This window comes from Aspergillus piperis, assembly GCF_003184755.1.
Source record: "Aspergillus piperis CBS 112811 unplaced genomic scaffold BO85scaffold_26, whole genome shotgun sequence".
NCBI lineage: Eukaryota > Fungi > Ascomycota > Eurotiomycetes > Eurotiales > Aspergillaceae > Aspergillus > Aspergillus piperis.
This window is the reverse complement of record NW_020291616.1, coordinates 253,247-275,260: the sequence shown is the minus strand read 5'-3', so window position 1 is coordinate 275,260 and position 22,014 is coordinate 253,247. Positions and strand designations below refer to the sequence as shown.

General features: G+C 49.4%; 6 protein-coding genes and 1 non-coding gene across 7 annotated transcripts; 4 read left to right on the top strand and 3 right to left on the bottom strand.

Moving 5' to 3' along the window:
• Nucleotides 1-72: 72 nt before the first annotated feature.
• Nucleotides 73-6,050, bottom strand: BO85DRAFT_523923 (putative DEAD/DEAH box helicase; the record flags this gene model as incomplete). The annotated part of the gene is made up of 4 exons (XM_025665388.1): nucleotides 73-3,343; nucleotides 3,403-5,231; nucleotides 5,281-5,941; nucleotides 6,022-6,050. The coding sequence occupies 4 exons, from the start codon at nucleotides 6,048-6,050 to the stop codon at nucleotides 244-246; spliced, it is 5,619 nt and encodes a 1,872-aa protein (XP_025511016.1). The 3' UTR covers nucleotides 73-243.
• Nucleotides 6,051-6,926: 876 nt separating this feature from the next.
• Nucleotides 6,927-7,008, top strand: BO85DRAFT_t265. Its single transcript has one exon. It is a non-coding gene; the product is annotated as a tRNA-Gly (tRNA).
• A 367-nt stretch (nucleotides 7,009-7,375) lies between these two features.
• BO85DRAFT_492489 (Rieske [2Fe-2S] domain protein) lies at nucleotides 7,376-8,764 on the top strand (the record flags this gene model as incomplete). The annotated part of the gene is made up of 1 exon (XM_025663779.1): nucleotides 7,376-8,764. One exon carries the CDS (start codon nucleotides 7,376-7,378, stop codon nucleotides 8,762-8,764), a length of 1,389 nt encoding a protein of 462 aa, XP_025511015.1.
• A 558-nt stretch (nucleotides 8,765-9,322) lies between these two features.
• On the bottom strand, nucleotides 9,323-11,975 carry BO85DRAFT_165490 (beta-glucosidase). The gene is made up of 2 exons (XM_025654261.1): nucleotides 11,691-11,975; nucleotides 9,323-11,640 (listed from the first exon to the last, which is right to left on the bottom strand). Exons 1-2 carry the CDS (start codon nucleotides 11,824-11,826, stop codon nucleotides 9,356-9,358), a joined length of 2,421 nt encoding a protein of 806 aa, XP_025511014.1. The 5' UTR covers nucleotides 11,827-11,975; the 3' UTR covers nucleotides 9,323-9,355.
• Nucleotides 11,976-12,601: 626 nt separating this feature from the next.
• On the bottom strand, nucleotides 12,602-15,420 carry BO85DRAFT_165495 (alpha-galactosidase D). Its single transcript, XM_025654262.1, has 5 exons — nucleotides 14,930-15,420; nucleotides 14,582-14,880; nucleotides 14,470-14,526; nucleotides 13,621-14,419; nucleotides 12,602-13,574 (listed from the first exon to the last, which is right to left on the bottom strand). The coding sequence occupies exons 1-5, from the start codon at nucleotides 15,034-15,036 to the stop codon at nucleotides 12,851-12,853; spliced, it is 1,986 nt and encodes a 661-aa protein (XP_025511013.1). The 5' UTR covers nucleotides 15,037-15,420; the 3' UTR covers nucleotides 12,602-12,850.
• Nucleotides 15,421-16,513: 1,093 nt separating this feature from the next.
• Nucleotides 16,514-18,045, top strand: BO85DRAFT_481416 (D-alanine--D-alanine ligase family protein). Its single transcript, XM_025663058.1, has 3 exons — nucleotides 16,514-16,951; nucleotides 17,006-17,623; nucleotides 17,675-18,045. Exons 1-3 carry the CDS (start codon nucleotides 16,592-16,594, stop codon nucleotides 17,813-17,815), a joined length of 1,119 nt encoding a protein of 372 aa, XP_025511012.1. The 5' UTR covers nucleotides 16,514-16,591; the 3' UTR covers nucleotides 17,816-18,045.
• Nucleotides 18,046-19,426: 1,381 nt separating this feature from the next.
• aspf34 (cell wall protein PhiA) lies at nucleotides 19,427-20,365 on the top strand. The gene is made up of 2 exons (XM_025654259.1): nucleotides 19,427-19,866; nucleotides 19,936-20,365. Exons 1-2 carry the CDS (start codon nucleotides 19,575-19,577, stop codon nucleotides 20,196-20,198), a joined length of 555 nt encoding a protein of 184 aa, XP_025511011.1. The 5' UTR covers nucleotides 19,427-19,574; the 3' UTR covers nucleotides 20,199-20,365.
• Nucleotides 20,366-22,014: the final 1,649 nt, after the last annotated feature.

Sequence of the window (22,014 nt, the reverse complement as noted above, 5' to 3'; positions counted from 1 at the left end):
GGTATACTGGATGGATGGGATAAGGTTGGATTTGTTGGTATTTTTGTATTTAGTCGGTGTCGGGATAATATGATAATGTTTTGTTGATTTTTTCTGTATCTGCTGTCATCTAACTAAGGAACATTCTTCAGCTTAAAGACTCTTCTGACTGGTCACCAAAGATTATGAATGAACAGTAAATCACACATATCCAACTACATTCTAGCCCAACCCTTCCTGGTATGCCCCAACCCTACCCGCTGTTTATGCCCACATGGCCTTGAACTTCTCATTGAACTCAGCTTGAAGCATTCTGAACGCCCTCAAGACTTGCAAAAATCCCTTCTCAACATCACTCGGTAAAGTGGAGGAAGTGGGATTATTAGTGGTCTTTGCCTTTCCCTCTCTCTCGGGTACCTTATTCTCACTTTCTTCATCGTCACTCAACTCATCTTCCCAGCTGTCCGCTACCTTCGCTTTCTTTGGATTGGCGGATGCCGAAGTGAGCGGGGGCTTGGTTGTGGCTTGCATCCGGACTCGGGGTGAATTGGCCGATTTCGCGGCTGTCCCTGGCAGGGGATCGTTTGCACCATAAGCACTATCACCCAAGTCGATCTCGTGCACATCACCACTACCAGCCACATCCAACAAGTCCAGGTCAATGTTTGGGGACAGCTTGAGATAGTTCTCGAAATCAGTGACAATGGTGGCAAGGACCAGGGAAAAGTCGTTCAAGAGAAACCAGATATCACCCCTGCGGATCATATTTCCCTTCTCCAATGCCTTTACATTCCCGTGTTTGAAGTAATCATATAGATACGCATTAAGTGGAAGTTTGCCCTCTTCCGGGTAAAGTCCCACATACGGTACCACTGCCTGTTCTAGCCAGACACCGCTGCGGACCTTTCTACAAAGGTCAGATATGCTTCGCCATTTATCGCCATGGCCTGACAGTGCGGCGAATGACGATGTGACTCGGGTCGGAGGAGTAACGGGCAGTTCGTGGCTGATTCCCTCCGGAGGTTTGTCGCCACCGCATTTCATTCCTGTCAGCGGGAGAAAACAGCCTGGATCTATGATGTGCTGCTCAACAAAGGTGGTGACATAAGATGTGTAAATATCTTGAGTCTTCTCGTTATGACTGCGCAAGATACTAGCTGCCTTCTTCGGAAGACTTGGAAGAATCACAACAGATGGGGATTTCTTCTCAGAGGTTCGGAGGTTCTCAAGGGCAACTGGAGGTAGATACTTGCGACCGAATAAGTGCGACATAACAAGCATCAATGTGAGTAGAGTTTCTTTGGGTTTCTTGCCGATATTCTTGCACAGACGGTGAAAGTATCCACCGTTGAGGAGCGCATGGAATGCAAAGCTCGAATTTTCGGTGTAGTATAGATGCGATATAGTGCCCGAAAAATTGAGGGGACGACCACTAGCGTCGAGGAGCTGATTGCGACGGAGGTATTCGATCGAGAACCGCAGGTGATGGAGAACAGTATGTTTGGCCTCCGGCCCTCCCAGGTAAATCCGTGGGCATGAAAGAATCGAGTTGATGGCTTGGACGGCAAAATTAGACCGATTAGACTTCTGAAGCAGAATGAAAAGTCGTAGTACTAGAGTGGTAGACAATGGAAAATGGCCATTCAAGCTTGGAAGTTTCGAGCTGAGTAGACGGTGAATCTTGGAATCCGGAAGACACTGAAAGACCACGTTTCCTAGGAAGTCGAAGCCTCGGCGTCCAGCTCGACCAGCTGCTTGCCGAAATCCAAGCGCCGTTAAAAAGACAGAATCACCGGCGAAGACGACGGTTTTGCATGGCATATTGATACCAAGAGCCAATGTACCTGTGGCGATGACAACCCGGATGTAGCCCCTGCGGAAGAGCATCTCACAAACCTGTCGGTACTTGCGATTCATACCAGCGTGATGGACACCGATCCCACGCTTCATAGCATCAATCAACCGAGGAGAGACCTGCCGTTTCCGCAGTTCTTGAGCATGTTCCTCAAACTCAGAACGAGCCAGTTTCTTCTCATCAGCTAGGGAAAACCTCGATATTGGCTCTTCTGGGTCAAACGATGCGTGCCAACTCGATTCTGCAGACGCAGTCTCACGCATCTGTTCTGCTCTGGACATATTTTCATCTCTGTCTTCAGATCGGCTTTTCCCTTTGACAGGTTTTTTTTGTTTGGGGCGCTTTTCTTCCGACTTCTTCCACTTTTCCCACTCACTAATCTTGTTCGCCCAGCTTGTACTTGAGGACTTCCACCGGGCCTCGGACTGTTCCAGTTCATCAAGAATATGCTGACACATCCTCTCACACTCACTTCGATCATAATTAAAGAAAATAGCTGGTAGGGCGTCTTGGTCATGGAGAGAACAGATCAGGGGCAGTGTTGTACTGAGAAGTGTGTTATTCACTGCGCGGGGCTCGTCTGACTGGCCGAGTTTGCCAGACGATACCTGCACGTTGTCGTTCTTCTCTACATAGCTTCCTCGTGAGAGTTCCGATACAACAGCATCGAATGGAGAGTCTGAGATGTTCATCCAATGTTTCAGTACCAGCTTCAGCTTGGCCTCCCACTCCAAAATGTTGGCTTTGGATATGACACCTGGCAGCGCGTTTGACGGATCCAACGCCTTATCAAGCGGATAATCTGCTGTTTTGTACTTGTCCATGGCCTTCCAAAGTGTCCAACAGTCACGCGGCTCGAGCGTCAGATCGTCCGGGAATCCACGAGATCGGTTGGTCAGGCTTGTCACAGGATGTATAAAGGACATGTTTGGACAGGCATCGAGGCCGAGTGCAGCTAGATGAGTGACATTCGATAGCCCGTTAAAGATGAAAGTTGATGGAGGTCTGTATTCAAACTTTCTTAAATCCGACCATCTCGTTTTGTGCTCAATCATTTTCAGTTCATGACCATTTGCATTCTGAGTCAACCTCAGCCAGTTGCTGAATTCTTCGGGATTACCGACCGTTGCGGAAAGTGCAATGATAGGGCAAGGTGCAAGAAGGAGCAATTGCTCCCATACCACTCCATCATCTGATTGACCAATGCAGTGGATCTCATCGAAAATGATACGCTGAATGCGAGACGCCCACGTTCTCGCGTTTAACGGAGCAAGAAGCATAATCTGAAGGATGTGTGGCACTGTGATCAAGATCTGACAGCTTGTTGGGTTGTTGATGCGGTAATCACGTGTATGAATAGCCCAGACAGACTTTCCAGCGTATTTGTAGCTCTTACTGAATCTTGCTTGGACCTCGGCGGCGATCTGGTTAACGAGTGCTTTAGTCGGGGCAACGTACACCAATACCCCGTCGTCACTGCTCTCGAGGATCTGTTTCATAGCATAGAATCTATTGGACAGTCAGAACTTCGAAGCACACATTGTTATATGCTGCCATAAGGCACTTACGATATGAAAGTCTTCCCTGCACTGGTTGGAGCGACAACGAAAAGACTCGCTTTAGCGTCGATTTGGTCCAAGATCTCTCTCTGCCACCGATCAGGTTCAAAATCATGAACACGAGGGTCTGGTGCCGATTCCATATTTCGATCGAAATATGGACCCGCATGAACAAGCTGAAACTCAACTGGTGACAAGCCCGTTTGAAAGTTGGCGTGCTGTGAAGGTACTGGTGTGAATGAGGATGTAGCTATTCCTGAACTGTGACAGGGGATGTCAATGCGTGGAAGATTGAGCGCTTTGATAGTTTCTTCAACAAAGCATCGAATGCCGACCGTAATGCCTTGTTTCGCCTTTGAGATCTTAAGAATCAGGAACCATATGAGTGCCACTATCCCCATAGGCTTATTCTTCTCTGTTTCGCACTTGATTTTCCACAGCTGCGCCAGGGTCATTATGAGATAAGCGAGTATGTCTAGCTCTATCAGACAGTCTCCCTTTCTCTTTAAGCTGTGGAGATACTCGGAAGCATCTTGATATCTCTGGACCAGATTGTCGGCATGCTCGATACCATGGCGTTTGTTCTTCCATGCTTCTAACTGTCTTTCAAGGTTTTTGTCCCGCTGTTTCTGGAAGTGAAGTTCTGCCTCTGCTTTAACCGACGCAGATGCGCTGGTCTTTGGATGTCTAGTCTGTTGACCTTTCTTCGCGGATCGAGAGGTCCTGTGTCTCTCCATAGCTTCAGAAGCCGGATTATTTCTTGGCAAGACCTTGAGATCTGCCTTAGTCTTTACAAAAATTGACTCTGGTTTTGCATCTGTGAGACTGGCAGCATACTGCTCAGTTTCAGCCATGAACTTCTGATTACGGCGAAGAAGCCACTCCGGAAGAGGAAATGCATTCCGCTGATCTAGCGGTCTGCGATGATTATGCCAGTGGCTGATTTCCTGAAAAATTCGCGACACTGCAAGTTCCTTCCCAGCAGCAGATTTGTCAATGGCAAGCGATATCGGCTTGAGATGGCTGTCAAAGTCGGGGTTGTTGAAAGGGAGCACGGCAGTTGCCTTTGTCCGGCTAGATATTCGGCCACTGCCCGAACTCCTAGTTTTCTTATTGCTGCTTGCTTTGCTACCGCTAGTCTTGTTCCTCACTTGAAAGCTAGCAACTTCGACGCCACATATGCCTTTCACTAGTGAGGCAAGCAGCGAGAATCTATCCACGACTGATTGGCTGAAGGAGCATTCAAAATCAGACGGACAGATTATTTGCAATTGCATCATCTCAAGAAACAACCGCCCATCAATCAGGTCCGCCACATCACAGGTCAGGGGTCTAGCGCTCATAGCCTCATGCCACAACTGTGATGTGATGACACTCCGAAATACTTCAACATATTTTACCAGCAACAACTCACCAGGACGACAGTGTTTGGGATCATACACGCGGTTTTCAAGTTTGCACTCACTCAGAATGATTGTGTGTATCAACAGAGCACGTAGCCCCAACATCTCATTCTCTTCGCGGCAGTCAGAAGTTAGCAGGACACTTGCTGTTAGGACTGTGGCCCACTCTCGCTGAGTGAGAGTGTGATCAGTGGCGCCCAAGATACGCGGGAAATTGCGTAGGGTAGGCTCGACTGAGGAAGGGATAGTGGGGGAAGGTCTTTGAGCACTGGGGCTAGCTTCGATGTGACAATGCACCAGATTGGTTTCAGATTCCACTTCTTCTGTATCAGAGCCAGATGATTCCGTATCCTCCGCAATGTCCAGGCTAACAGAATCCACGCAGAAAAGATTCTGTGCCCGTTCTGCGGAGCCCTCTAGAACCATAGTAAACACCTATTCAAGGTTAGGTTTAGTCTAATACAGATGAAGACGCTGAGCTCACCTTGGTATCACGACACTCCAAGCTGTTCAACAAAGAGGTATTGAAGCCATGTGCGATAAACCAGTGTATCATCGACCTGAGCGTAACTCTATTCGTCCAAAACGAGGGAAGAGCGCTATCGAAAGTTTCATCACAGCCACTATCTGAGCTATCTTCTGACAGTACTTTCTCGGGGTCTTCTAGAGCTCTACCAAATGCTCTGTCATGCCCGCTAGGACTTGACAAGGCACCATCATGACACATGATAAAATAGACCCCCTCCGAAGTAAGATATTCCTCAAAATCAGAGCAGTTGTATGTATCAAAGCATCTCACTTGCATGGATGGGAAAGCCTTAGGAGCATTCTGTTGGAGATGCTGTAAAATGGCTTCACGAGCTAAACGGTACTTCGGCAACGATGATTCATCAGCATGTGGTGGAATAGATGCCCCCGAGTTGTTGCCGAAGAAGACGATGTGAAAATTGCAGTTTCGTTGTCGAAGCTGTGCTAGCAACCGCTCCACGATGTAAGTGGCATGAAGCAGCTGAAAGCCATTGGAGAAATCAAGTTGATCGTCGGCGAAGCAGTGCAAGAGAAGTGAGTCTCCTTCGATGATCAAGAGCTCACTGCCTGCATAGTCGCCAACGAGATCGACGGTACGGGAGTACAGTCCAGTGTACCTGAGGAGGAAACGTTATCAGACGTGTCCTTGACTGAGTGCGACCAAATCGGGTCAGGAATATCTGGATTGGCCACTTACCAAGACAGGAGTTTCTGTGGATCTGCCATCGCGATGGTGTAACCAGGACGTGTATGGGGGAGTAGCACAGAAGAGCTGTGAGGACGCGGAAAGAAGAAGTCGAAAGGGCAGATAGGCGCGTATCAGTGATGGCGGGGTACAGGATTGCAACCAATATATAGTAGTCACTGCCAGGCCATTCACTGCAAGGCCATGCAAGGCTGTAGGCACCTTCCGAGCGAGCCTCGCAGTGGGCTATCTCTGATCCCTGCTAGTTGTTGTTGGGTCTAGCACTGCCATGCGGGGTGTGGTATCCATGCGCGAACATTGATCTCAGCAGCGCACCAAACTGATACGATGGAAGAATGATGAGTAGCCACTCGTTGGCTATTAGACCAGATGTGGTCTCGTTCGGGTGGGCCATAGACCCGAACATTGAGCAAGAGAAGAATATAGACCAAGTAATATGGAGTGTTTCCTACCGGATTATCCCTTAACTAGAGTTGATTCAAAGAAGACAAGCCTCGTAGGACAAAAAGCCTGGCGCCAACTGATCACATGTTAGGCAGTTACTGGGCAGTTTGATATGAGATTACCCGATACATAGCACTTGAATGGATGATGATACTATTTCGATGAGCTGATGGGATAACGTTGGATGAGTTAGTCGGTAATATATATAAAATGTTCCAGTCGAAATTCAGTTTGGAAACTATCAAATAACAGCCGGAACGATCGGGGCTCGAATTTTCAACTGGTTGACAGAAATAATATACTTGACCATGATAATTGCAGGATGAATCAGATTCCCTGTTGTTTACAGGAAAATAGCATAGAGCTGACTACTAATTCTAAATGCAATAGAACAAGCTGACATTACTTGTGCTCGATATAAGCTAAGATAATATCCAAACTTTCAATAACAAGCGTTAATGGTGTAGCGGTAACATTCAACCCTTCCACTCCTCTTGTGAGGTTGAGCTCTGGGTTCGACTCCCAGTTAACGCACAAACATGATTTCTTTTTTTCTCTGCTCCACATACATACGTATCTGATCCTAACCAATCGATCATACATAGTTTACACCTCGATAGTCGCCATTCATGAAAGGATCAAATTCGCAACCTTCATACTCAACTCAATTTCGGCACTCTGAATCAAGTAAACCGCCCTGTCATTCATTCAGGCACATGTCCGACCGACCGACCGATCGCCTCCCACATTACGGGTAGTGCCCCACCCTTATCCAGAACCCACACGTGACCTCAAAAAAGGCCGCCCCTCCAATCCCAAGAAATAATTATTGCACTCTACCAACACCCCTCACGATAGCGAATTTCTTTCATTTTTTTTGTACAGATCGGCATATACCACCATGGCGCGTGTCCGCCTCGCCCCGATCTCCTCCCTCACTCAAACCCGCTACGTTCTACACCTCTCCGACGGCAAACGCCTCGTCCTCTTCCGCCTCCCCACGATCGAGACCCCGAAAACCAAAGACAAACCTCGAGCGCGCAATGACGCCAACGGCTGGTCCTACTACGCCATGGAAGCGGAGTGTCCGCATGCCGGTGGCCCGATGAAGGATTCCTCCATCGACATTGAAGATTCGGCGTATATTGTGTCTTGTCCGTGGCATGCATATGATTTCAATGTTGAGACGGGAGAGTCGAGTGTGGGGATCAAGGCGTGCACGTTTCCTGTTGATGTGAGCGATGAGGATATGGTGGTTGTTGAATATACGTCTGAGAAACTGGGGGAAGGAGTGGAGTTGGCGAAGTTGGAGGCTGTCAGTGAGCAGATGAAGTTGAAGAAGAGTGTCAAGGGTGTGAACGGTGCGACGACGACGAATGGAACGGGTGGTGAGGATGAGATCGAGACCGCTCCTATCCGGTATCTGGATGACAATGCGACGGTGTGTGAATGGTGTGCGCATATCTTGAACACTTCGAACCCGGAACATAAGATCGAGTTGACGGCGCATTTATTCAAACTGTTTACGGAGCGGGAGGGAACGGATATGCCTATGGTTATCGGAACTAGGGACGGTGTTGACCTTCCTGATTTACCGCCTAGGGATGGCGTCAAGGACGTGAATCGACAGGCAGTTCCGAAGCCGGGTAGAGGCGGTACACAGAAGAGCAGGATCAACATGCTGCATGCGCTGGCGAACATCGAACAATGGGCAATCGATCTTGCGGTCGATATCTGTGTGCGGTTTGCGAAGTTCCAGACGGACTCGCCGGATGCGCTGGGTCTCCCGCGGGCGTTTTTCCACGACTGGTTGAAGGTCGCTAATGATGAGGCGAAGCATTTCTCTCTCCTGCGTACAAGGCTCGAGGAACTTGGCTCGTATTTCGGTGCCCTTCCGGTCCACCATGGACTATGGGACTCTGCGACCGTGACTGCCCATGATCTGCGCGCCCGGATCAGCATCATTGCGTTGGTGCACGAGGCGCGCGGATTGGATGTGAATCCAGTGACGATTGACAAGTTCCGCAAGGCCGGAGATGGAGATAGCGTGGACACGTTGGAGATTATCCACAATGATGAGATTACCCATGTCACGACGGGCCATCGCTGGTTGACCTGGATCTGTGCCCAGGAGGAGACGGATCCCGTTAAGGTGTTCCGGGGAAATGTACAAAAGTACTTCCGCGGGCCGTTGAGAGAACCGTTCAATACAGAGGCCAGGTTGCAGGCTGGTCTGGATAAGAGGTACTATGAAAATCTCTCGGGGTACGAGGGGGTTCAGCCTGCTTGATCGCTCGTTGGGTGGTAACTACCTCCATACTGGAAAACGCTCCAGTTTGTTTGCTGTCCTGGCGGTTGAGCACTCCTCTAGAAAACATGGCCAATTCTGCAAAAGCTTCACCAACCCACACCCCTGCCAAGTCTTTTTGATTGCCAGTAACATGAGCATCAGGATCGGGATGATGATCTATCTCTGTTCTGTCGCAGGATCCGATGTTGCAGACATTATCATCGATGATAGGCATACTCAGGCACACCCTCTGGACATCTCGTCACTGTCTGAGCAATCATGACAAGAAGTGCCCTATGTGAGGGGCAAAGCACCGTGAACTGCTTAGTGATGCGACACTGAGGGAGTTGTGCCACTCATTCTTAATCAAGGTGCATGACCCCGGGTACGTACTTGTGAGACTCGTGTGGTGAGGAGTATCATAAGTGCCCGCATATGTTATGTCTCGAGATGACGACCTCTCCAAAAGCATGTCCATACAACTAGAATCATTACAAAAGATACCCCATATAGATTAGACCAAAAGTTTAACAAATTATTCAAAGTGAATTTCTATACAATTAATCGTAACAGTCAAAGCTCGTGAGCTCATTAGATCGTCAACGTCCCCGTCAACTGGATATCAAGCACGCTCTTTCCCACATAAACCGAATAATCACCCTTCTGCAAACCCCAAACTTGGTTCACTACATCCCATGAACTAAGATCGCGTCTCGTCAGATCAAATTGGACCTTCGTGTGATGGCCGGGCTGGATAAGCTTCTTCTCGAAACCACGGAGGACCTTCGCTGGGCCACCGGGGATACCCAGATAGAGCTGAGCGACTTCAGCCGCAGCAACAGATCCAGTGTTGGCGACCGAGCAGGTAACCGTAGCCACTACATCCCAGAGGGCGGGAATACCGCCTTCCTCGATGGTAGAGTTGGGAGGTAGGTAGTCAGTGTTCGCACCGGTGTTAATGGAGATCTTGAGACCCGAGTAATCGAAGGTGGAGTAGGTGAGACCGTAGCCGAATTCATAGCGAGGGGTGATGTTCTTCTGCTCGAAGGCCTTGTAGTCGATGTAGACACCCTCGGTGAAGTTGTCCTGCGGGTAATACAGGTCCTTAGTTCCGGAAGGAACGACCGGGCTCAGGAGAGCACCGTAGTCAGAGGCGTTCTTAGCGACGGTGTAGGGAAGACGGCCAGAGGGGGATTGTTTGCCGTACATGATCTCGACGAGGGCGCGACCGCTGTCTTGACCGGGGAGATGGCCGTAGATGACGGCAGTGATGTTGGGGTTGTCGACCCAGCGGTCGACGAGACGGATACCAGCGTTGTGGATGATCACCATCGTGTTGTTGCATTGGGAGGCGACGTTCTCGACCAGAGTGTCGGAGTAGGGGTCGGCCACGTACGGACGGTCCCAACCTTCAGCTGCGGCTTCGTTAATGAAGACAAGACACGCTTCACTAGCCGGGTTCACAACTGGAGACTGGGAGGCAAAGTCCCAGGCGAGGAAAGTGTTGTCTTCATAAGCTTGACGTTGGAAGGCATCGAAGGGAGCGTCGATGTAGGATGGAGTGCTGGAGCCGGAGCCGCCCCCGGAGATCATGGTACCATTCAAGGCCACACCAGGGCCATTTTCAGAGGGGTTGGTGCTAGAAAGGAACATGTATTTAAGGTGAGAGGGGTCCACGGCGGTGCCGTTGGGATAACTTAGAGTGTTGTCGAGGCCCATGGTCCAGAGACTCCAGGAAAGGTCATCCATGGTATTGCGTTGCGCGGCGATAGCATCATAACCGAAAAGTGAAAGGATCTTGGGCTCCTTCAGAGGCAAGGCGTTGTCAGTGTTTTTGACAAGGACGTGGCCTTCGATAGCCTCCTGGAGAATGGTGGCCTTGGAGGCAGGGTCGCGAGCATCAACTGGCTCATGGGGTTCCAGCAGGCTGATGGGCATGCCAAAGCCGGGGTCCTCTAGCTCTGCATACTTGTACCATGCAGCGACGATGCGAGTTACCATGTCATCGAGACGCGTAGACGAGAGCGATCCATTACGGACAGCCAACGATAGATTGCCATTTTCCCAATAGACTGAGTCAGGCATGACCATATCAAGACCTGCCGCTGCACTGGCAATACCCGACTGCTGGGCATTCCAGTCAGAGACGACAAACCCTTGGAATCCCAGTTCACCCTTCAGCAGACCATTCAAGTTCTTGCTGTTTTGACATCCGTAGCTGTTGTTGATGCGATTGTAGCTGCACATGACGGCACCAGCACCAGCTTTGACTGCATCCTGGAAGGGCCACAAGTAAAGCTCGTGGATAGTTTTGTCATCGATATTGGAGGAGACAGACTGGTTATAGCTGTCTTCCAGTAGTTGGGGCGTGTTGCGGTTCGTCTCCTGCTCATTTCCGATGAAATGCTTGACGCAGGCAATGACGGACTCCTGAAGACCACGGATGGTGTTCTGAACGAGGGAGCCAGAGAGGTAGGGGTCATTACTGTATCCTTCCCAATTGCGACCACCTCGCGCCATGCGGCCCAACGGGCCTACAACGGGTCCAAGAGCAACATTCGCTCCCTTGCGCTTGAACTCTGCACCCATATAATGTGCGTGCTCATAGGCGAGGTCACGGTTCCACGAAGCCCCGATATGGAGACCCGAGGCGTAAGCGTTGACCATGTCAGTTCCCCGCACACCGCTCGCTGCATCTTGAAGACACATCCCTGGGTACCCCAGTCGGGGGACACCACCAGACATTCCAGAGCAACCGTTTGTCGTAGACGTATAACCATAGGTGATGTTATTCTTCTCATCGTCGGTCATCTGTGCCACGAGAGATTTGGCTTTAGTGAACGCCTCTTCCCAATCACCCGATCCACTGGTTTCGGCTAATGGCTGGATTAGATTTGATCATGACGAGCAGGTCAGGATGACTTACGAGTGGGATAGACAGGTTCTGAGCGTCCATAGGACCAGTAGTGCTCTAGCTCAGCAACATCGACTGTTCGCTTCTGGACTACAGCGGCATCTGCCAGCTGCAGCGCAGCCGCATAGAGGGTGAGCGACACCTTCATCTTCTCAAAGTTGCTGCGGAGGATTTCTTTGATGGCGAGTTAAGAGACATCCTAGGCGAATATCTGGGTCCTTATATACCCACGGCGCAGGATCCAAACAATTGATTGTCCGCTCCAAAGTCAACTATGAACCAACCCCATTCCGACCCCCTTCCAACCCCATTCCATCCACAAATCCGGCCAAGGCTTTGTCAATTCTCGGCAATGACAGAGGCAGAATGACGGCGGCATGGACCGCACAAGAAGCCGGAAGAATGAATGGCATAGGGTTCCGGGTCAATCTCGGAATCATAGCCAATTAGATGGTGCACAGCGAGCGACATCCGTGGGGATAGCTCGTATGGTGAACAAGTCGCGTGGCCGACTTCGGTCCCCTGTTCGGCTCCACGAAGTTGGTGCCATGAGTATGGAGCGTTGAATTGCGGGGACTCCACACTCGGAATAAGCGAGACCTCCGCGTTCTGCACCCCAGAACGGGAAAACGTGACGACGATGCCGGCAGAATTTCGGCAGATACTACCATCATGTTGGGCTCGCAAGGGCGCCAAGTGAAGCTAGCTGTGGTTAGGCCGTTTGTGCCATGGTCTTCTTAATAACTGCAGAACCTTATTCGCTTCTCACACTTCCCCAGAACGATGTCATTTCTCCCCGAGCACGAGAAGTAGGGTGGGGACTGGGGAGACAAACATGCCACATGACATGACAAATGAATGACTAACTGAATTAAGGGGAGTTGAAGACTATTCGGAGTATGTATCTTCCCTCGTGGGGGCCGACAATTGGATTCGGTTCCGACTGGAAATTCCCCGGGGAGAAGCTTAGATGGAAGAGAGAGAGGAAAAAGGATGGGAAGAAAAGCTGGTTGTGTCCCGGTCTTCCCCGATCTCGCGCATCCCGTGTCCACGATCAGGTGATTAAAGAAACGGCACGACAGCCATGAGCTTCTTCTTTCTTCCTTTTCATCTGCAAGGGCCTGTGATGGATGAAGATGCTCTACGGTTGCTACTGTACCCTCCCATCCCTTCTAATCCAACACCCGGATTCCCACAAAATCGGCCCCGTAAGATTGGAATCCTTCGTCACCCCCCACATTCCCAACTACCACCTCGTTTAACCCTTCCTTCCAGCCACTAGTCAGTAGTCCTAAAGTTGCAGTATCCCACCATCCCAACCCCGGACCGAACAGCTCGCTATGTCTTCCGCTCAGCGGCACTTCGATCCGCACCGGATCCTCACTGTTTACCGTCACGGTCAAGTTCCGAGAGTTGGATCCCCAGCCCCAGGACGAGTCGAAGGCAATCTCGTTGTTAATCCAGTCAATTTCCAGATACTTGCTCCCACTCGTAGTCGCGGAAATCGTTGCTTTGGCTGTGCCGCTGGGACTGATGTAGCCGATCTTTGAGCCAACCGGCTGACAATAACCGCTCCCACAGGTAGTCAGTGTAGTAGACCCGGCGAGGGTAAAGTTTGTGCAAGGGTAGTACGTTCCGTTCGGAGCAGTGACGTGAATGGCGTCAATGGGTATGGAGGTGTTGATGGTAATTGTATTTGAGGAGCCGGCAGTAAGTGGGATGTTTGCGGAGACTAGCGTCGATGATGCGGGGACCTGTGCGGATATTATACTCTGGTTGGCATTTGACCCGATGGTGATGGTTTCTGCTGAAGAAGCTGGCTGCGAGAAGTAGACGCTAATGGTGTACTTGGCACTGGTTGTCACGGCGTAAATGTTTTCGAAGGTTGTCGTTTGCCTAACGAGTCAGAAACATACATGTTGGGATGAGAGGATGAACATACCCAGAAGACTCCCCGAAAATTTCTCGTGGATACACTCCGACCGCAGTTGTATTCTGAAGTTCGAGCAGCATCGTGCCATGACCGGCTACTGTCGACGTGTACGAAGTGAGCACATCCTGCGCAGTAGTGCCGTCCCAAATGTTCTTCACAGTCCCTGCATGTTGGAGCCCAATGTCCGGCAAATCTAGAGTCAGGTCCCTGCTTTCATTGCGCCAATTGATGACTGCAGCGACTGTCCGTCCATTCGATAGCGGCCCACTCCATACCTCATAACCCTCTTCGGTCCAGCGCCGGCGTAGACTCGCACTCTTCCCTAGTGCATCCTGATTAAATGCTACCACGTCCTTTTGTTTGAGCACTGCTAGTGACGCGTCATTGATGGCAGTGAGCTCGTCCTTCAGTGCAGCGCCAATAATCAGCGGGCTCTTGAGGATGGCCCAGAGAGAGAAATGGGTCTGTTCCTCCGGGAGAGAAAATATATTATTCCCCACTTCGAGCATGTCGAGGTCGGGCCATTGCCCTGGACCAGCAAAATCCGTTTGTGGAGCTGCCTGGTTTATTATGCGGTAAATGGTCCGCCAGGCAGGGATGATGTCGTTGCCAATCCGCCAAGAATGGCCGAGAGCAGGGGCCCAACCTGCGGGGAAGCTAATCCCCCATTCGCAGATCTGGAATAGAATGGTCCGATTTTGCTGCGATAATGCATGAGACATGTTGGCAAATCTGGGTTCCGGAGAGGTGCTGGGGGCGTAATTAACGTTGGGGTAGTTAGTTGCGGCGTCAGAGTAGCAGTTGTCGTCTAGATAGCCCCATTAGAATGTGGACTCAAGCAGAATACTATGGACATACATTTGAGAGAGTCAACATTCCACGAGGCAAATGTCCTGGCATCTTGTGCTTCGTGATCTACGGTGCTCGATTAGCAATTCGCTCTCGCATTTGGCCTCGATTGTTGGCATACACAGGCTTCCTGTCTCATTCGGCGGACTTCCACATAACAGAATTCCAGAATCTTGGTACACTCCGAACAAGAGGCCCAAGTCATGGAGGAAGTCACCCATAGCAGGGAATCCTTGAGGGAACAGGGTTTCATTCCACGTCAAGGATCCGTCAGGCAGTCGGTCTGCGACCGTCCAACCGCAATCTGTCGTGACATACCGATATCCAAGTGATGATAAGCCTAGGTCAACCAATGCTTGTGCATTGGACCGAACGATGGTCTCGTTTGGGGAGCACGAGTAGTGATTGTATGTGTTCCATCTGGCCAATGGTATTAGTGCTGTATATGGTCAAGGCGTGCTCAGCCTACCCCATTTGTGGTGTCAATGCTAAGCCATCTTGCAGCCGTGGCTGAAGGAATGCAGCGGTTACTACACTGCTTAGTGCAGCATATGCCGTGAAGTGAAGCAACATCATTATTCTCAACCCCGGCTGTTAGTACTGAAGGCGCTGAACCATGAGTTGCATCAAGTGCGGGGTGCGTCTGCAGACTATTTGTAGTCATGCATTTAACCGATGCTCTCGGCCTGAAGACTCGGACATAATGCATCTCTATTTAATTAGCCGGGAACACAAATTTGCAACATCATCTCACAGCTTCGAACAGTCTTGAGCAATTCTGATTATCGCCAAACATTCATTTGCTTGGAGACTCATGTAATTGACGACAAATATGTTTTCAGCCACGGCGTGGCGAGAATAGGCTATATGAGGGAGGCTATACTCCCGCCACCATTCACGATGTCTTAGACTGTATTATCCGGATAATCTTCGCTGCTGCGACTTGTGCTTTCATCATCGGTGGTCGGCCATGAGGGCTGTTTGGATGGCTTCAGCTGTTAGGGTGGGGACAAATTAGGTGGTAGTAGCCGAAACCTTTCATGTAACCGAGAGAGCTGAGATACGTCATGATTGGGTTGATTTAGAAATAGAAGCCAATTACCCTCAAATCCAGCTGTATCGAGCCGATGACTGCTCTTTAAGCATTGTGATGGTCAAGCGGGAGATCATTGAGCACCACAAATGCTCCACCTCAATGTCCGAGTTTTTGATTAAACCCGCATTGATCTTTTGCATAATTCTCTTAGATTCGTCAGTTGTTCATTGCCAGGTACCCAGCCGGAAGCATCTGTCCTGATCACCTCCCTCATTCCATACAATTCCTGCATTCTATCTTGCGCCAGATCACAAGATTCTTTGAGATTGCATCTTTGAATCTGACCTAAAGAATGCTATTGAATCCCCCTTGGGCAATTTTGACGATTGAATGAATGCCATAGAATGACAGACGACGTTCAAAAGTACATCAGTATGACATGGTAGCGAGACGCACTTCTTCATTGAGTCAAAGCGAGGATAATGAAACATCTCTAATCAAGAACCAGTGTCAATGTAGCTCAATTTATTATCTTGCATTCATTACAATGTCACTTTTTGTCGAGAGGTAACAATCAGCAAACACCTACCAAAGCCGACGAGAAGTGTAGCCGAACAAGTTGCAATAGTTCCATGAATTGATACAGATGATAGTATAGAGTATTTCAATATTTATTCACCATTTATATGGCTAATATACTCGAAATAAAACCTCCAAGAACTACCAGAAAGGAGGTTTCGCCACTCCGAACGCCATCCGTCCGGGGTTTGGCTATCTCACTAGCCGCATAACAAGGCGCATCCGTTGAACTAGAAGCAATCACCGTAAGACAAGCCATAAATCTTCAGGACCCGAGTTTATTCGCATGAGGGCAAAACTGGATCAGCTTCGTGATTGGATAGGCCCACGCATGGATGCAGACGCATGATGGAAAGTCACACCGCAACTTCACCTATGAGAATTGTATGCCAAATCACATGGTTTATGCGTATGCAGTACGGCTACGCTTTCGGACGTGACTTGTCAGAATTGCTCAAGCAGGATATCTAACGCGGACGGATTCTTACACTACTGTCAATCCGAATACGCGCCGTTATGACTCACGGATCCCTCAAGATCGCTCTCATTTATGAGCTTCGCGAGGCCTACAAAGCCCTCGGTTATTCAGATGTGGACTGCAACAGGTTTGAGGTCGGAGAAGCTGCCGATCACATAGCTGCAGTTCTTGAAAAGTTGGGACATGAGGTTGTCCTTATCCCAGATATCCATTCTCTGGTTAAAAGGCTCGCAAATGGCGAGGGTAGTACATGGGACTTGGCATTTAATACCACAGAGGGCCTCCATGGATTAGCCCGAGAAGGTCAAGTTCCCGCGTTGTTGGAGGCCTACCAGATCCCGTTCACGTTTTCGGATGCGGCCACGATGGAATTGTGTTTGGACAAGGGCAGAACAAAGGTCAGTGGGTATTAGGACTATTTCAGGCCATTGCAGCTAACGGAGGCTTGATAGATGATCCTTGAGCATTTCAATGTCCCGACCGCCCCCTTTGCAGTGATACACTTCAATCGTACCCTTGGAAAGGCGCAAGTCTCCTTAGATGAGATCCTGTCTATGATTCGCATGTCTCGCCATTCTGAGACACTGCTGAGTCAATACCCGTTGTTCGCAAAGCCTCTTGCCGAAGGCTCTTCCAAAGGAATTGGAGCCAGCAACAAAATAACGAGCATCGAATCCCTATGTGAGGTGGTCCATTCTCTCCGAAATTCTAGCCCCTCATCGCTTGGGGTTCTCATCGAGAAGTATCTTCCGGGACGAGAGTTCACCGTGGGCATTCTGGGAACAGGCGAGGATGCATGGGTGGTCGGTGTCGACGAGATAGTATGGTGTAGCAACGAGTCAACAAAATCTAATCCTGAGACAGTAGAGTACACCACTGAAAAGTCGAAGTCGGCCCAGGATTGGGCTGGAGAGGCAGACGAGATCAAGGTCGGTCGGGATGACCAAGAGGCCGACCTTGCATGTCGAACAGCTCTTCGAGCATGGACTGCTCTTCGCTGTCGCGATGGAGGAAGAGTTGATATACGGATGGATGGCTCCTCTGGGTCGCCAGTCGCTCATGTCATGGAGGTAGGCAGATCAACTGACAAACTTACTTGTCCTTGGCTCACAATGGTTCAGATCAATCCTCTGGCCGGTCTTCTTCCACATTGGTCACAATTGCCCATGATCGCCGAACACAACAATGTCTCGTATAATGAGCTTATTGAACACATACTGAAGAGTGCTTTGGAGAGGCGGCGGGCTCAAGTTCCGAGCTGATGGTATTTGCTGTTACAGAATAAGCTGAGTTGACGAATGCGTAGACATAATCAGCACCAAACCACTATGGGAAGGGAAATACTTTATCCATGATGTAACGTAATAGATCATATATGCTGTTAATATGCCGTGGCAGCACCAAATGTTAAATTACCATACAGAAGGGCTCTCGTTGCGTGATCTGCCCGTATCTTTCAGCTTCAAGACTTTAATAATCTAGAACTATCTCTGTCTCAGTCGATTATCAGCCTAGGCTTCTAAACTAAATTCCTTTTAGCTGTGATCACCAGTCTGTTCCATACATTCTCTGCCCATTGACACTAGGGAAATAGTACGAATGACTCCAATGTCTCAGGTAGATATTACTGACTGAGAGAATGCCACTTAGAGCAACATTCGGCTACTGCACCATCCTAAACAGCCCTCTCCATGCCAAGAGACTTCTTCGGACTATTAGCTTCTATTGGAATCGAGGTATATGCCACATCTGCACGCTCGAACCGGTAGTGACTATGATGTAAGCTGCGTGAATCCACCAACTGAATACCGACAATCAATCTGAATGCAACGACTCTTCTTGGTGACGGACAGTCTACCTGCGATGTGCGACTCCAAAACATTCTCGGGTAGCTGAGGGAGAGAACAAGCAAGAATGGAGTGGGTGATACCTCCCATACAGTCTCATCTGTGGCCTCGATACCCCGAAGGTCCGAATGGTAGTATCAACAAGGTACTTCCAATTGCTAGTAGATCTTATTCGCCCAAAACAAGGAACGAGTCTATCGAACTATACCTTTGTCGATCCCATCTCATCAGTGGGGAATTGTCCCACAATTTCTTCAACGGCGGAAGGCCATCGGAAAGGGGGAGAGCCACTCATCACAACCTCAATCACAGCCTCGCCGGCTGAATTAACGGGTAAATAGTCAACTAAGACAACGGTTTCGCTTGTCGTTGTTCCCGAGGCTTGCCAATCCATGATGAGGCTTTGTGGAAATCGCACCGCACCAATCCGCAAGGGTCTATCCTATCGACCCCCTCGTCCCCTCTTACCAGTCCCATAATCTCCCACGAAATGGACTATCTATATCGCCCATCACGGCTGCAACATATATGTATGTCTCACTATCAACCCCTCATACAGTCATCCCACGTCCCCGTAAGACACTCCTCTCAATCAATGACAAACTCATGGTGTCACCTCGGCCCGTCCGCCTCCCCCAGAATGAGACATGTCTGTACTAATGTGGGTCTCATATGCGCCGATCGATTTCCCTCACCCATAAGAAGCGAATCCACTAACTGGAATTCCTGCAATCACCGTTGCCATTTCTCCGATGTCTCGCCAGGGGCACCCACATGGCCTCCAGCCACAGCCAATAAACAGGCCTTTCAAACCCCGCCGTGTTAAATTTAGGTCATTTTATTGCCATCGAGGGGGGACCCTGAATTTTGGACTAAAGCAATCATCTCCCAATAGAAGCTTCCATCGGACCAATCGCCCTTTCTGGGGGCGATGACAGCATACCTGCTGTGCTGGGTAAGTAGGGACTGCCTGTGGGTTGAGACATTGTATATTGACAGCTGTAAAGCGGCCGTTACTAATTATGGTGCTGGCCGAGCGAGATGAAAGGTATAAAAGGTAGCTTGATGTCGTCGATAATCAGACCTTCATCATCACAACAAGCCTCTCGCATCCTTCAAATCCAACCAACAACAAACCAACTCTTCTCAACTCTATATCAAACCATCCTTCAAGATGCAGCTCAAGAACCTCATCTTCGCCGCCGCTACTGCCGCCGCTCTCCCGGCCACCGACGCTGCCACCAACCAGCCCTTCGGCGTCATTTCCATCCACTCCGGCAGCGGTGTTCAGTATGCTCCCTTCAACGCCGCCCTTGGCAGCATCTTCGCCGGCCTCAAGAGCCAGAACGCTAGCTGCTCCAACCCCCAGGACCAGACCGCCACCTTCTTCCTCGACAACGGTGCTCTCTACCTGTACGACCAGTCTGAGACTCCCCAGGAGCTCTACGTTGACCGCTCCGGCATGGGTATGTTTATCCTCTTTCCTATCGTGTAATAGAAAGTACTTTTTGCTAATACGGATTGATTTGTCACAGGCCAAGGCAAGATCGGATACACCACCGGCGCTCAGCCCGCCCCCAAGAACGGTGAACGCCAGGGCTGGTCCATCGACCAGAACAACCACCTGCAGTTCGGTGGAAAGGACCTGATTGCCTGCCCCAACAGCATCCAGGGTGCCTGGAGCATCTGGGCCGATGCTGGTGTCGAGAAGCCCGGCTGGAACGAGGGCTGTGAGGGTATTGCTGCCCGCGTTGAGTACAGCAAGAACCCCAACGTTTGCTCTTACACTTCCAACTAAGGCAGTACGGATGAGTCCGCTGGATACTGCTTGACAAGATGCTTAGTTGGATATTTTGAGTTCTGCTGTCGAATTTGAGTTGTTATTCATTTAATATAGTGCTACATAGCGAATCCATTTATTTTCTTCGCTGAAAGCTGTGATCAAGTAATTTCTGATGTGTTTTAATACTCTGTGAATGAGCATATCTCAGCAGTGCCTTTAGATCTCAAGCCACCTTTTGCGCCGATCGTAGTTACTTCCGAACAGCAACATTAGCCTTTTCTTACGGATACTTCGTTCTTCATATATCGCGACGACGCTAAGACAACATTGACATAACCATGACATCAAATTAAAAAATCGATAGCTTATCATCCTGTGGGGATCTAATCTTAGTGTCGATACCTGTCGACATCTGGTCGAGAACCATGGCTATGGTAAACAGTAACCACCGATATAATGATTCAACACCCATAGGGAACTCGCGCTCGTGGTTATTCCTCCCGAAGTAATTAGTAGCTAAAGAACCTAACAATCCATCATTTGAGGCCATGCATTTACTAGAAGGCAGAGACTATCCCCAATTTGTCTGTGGTTTCATACTAACGATCGACGGCGGTTGCGCTAGCAGTCAATATATATTCTGATGACCAGACAGTAGTTCTGGTGCAAAGTGCGGTACACACTTGGTTCTGAAGGACCCGGGACAATGTGCGCATGCTTTCGAAGAAATAGTATATTCAATATCGCAGTTGATTGATCAAGACCACTTTTGCGCATTATATCTCAATCGCGACTGCAAGCTTGTTAACCGTTTGAATTGGTATGGCTACTTGCTAAGTAGCGGTCTGAACAGGCTGCATATTCAAAACTACAAAGTTTTCGAAAGTACTAATTTGCATCATTCGCAATAATGACCTCCGTTAATAAATAATCATCTTAAAAGATATCAACATCGTGCGATCAACCTTAAAGTTGTGCCGAACATCGATAAGATTACAGGGGCAGGGGCCACAGGACCGCCAGCCACCCGAGGCACCAACATTCCCTGACTGAGGCATTAAGGGTCTCATCCATCAGATGACAGGACTGAATCTAGATCACCAGCGGTGACCCCAAGTGGCTTCACGACAACGTATGCTCTGCAAGCTGAAACCTCAACAGCCAGCCAGCAAGCAAACAATCAGTCAGTCAGTCACGCTACGGGTGTCTTTTCAATCCAACTATACAATCCAGGATGCTAGGTAACTGCATAGCACAATTGCTTCATAAGCGAACAATCTCACCACATCCCCGGATCCCCCGGAATCCATACATCCCAACTTTTCCCTCTATAGTCTAGTCCATTACACTGCGCTTTCTCGAAAGGTCGACCAAGAAACAATTACGCACATGAAACGCTTTTCGTCAGAAATACCGAAGCCAAGACACAACAACTCCGACGATCCTTCTCCCGTCCAATCCGGGCCGATATATCCGATCAGTGTAGTACGACATTTCAAGACAGTCACAAGCTCAAGACAGACATTTGGGTTAGAATTCTATGGTATAGTGCTGCCTGTGAGCCAAGATAAAATATCCAGTGGTATTCAACAACAGACACACTCAGAGCAGAGCAGGCAGAACCCAAATCTTAGTCAAGTCATGTGGTGGCAAGCCGGTCAAAGCCACAACCCGCAAAAAAAGAGAGCGAATCGGGATGTGAGCCAGTTTCCCAAACCAACGGACGAACCAGGATGTTTCCAAGATTCGGAGTTCACGGATAATTTCTATTTCGGTGGTGGCAGTACGCACAATTCCCTACTCCTACTACAGTGTACTTATTGCAGTACTA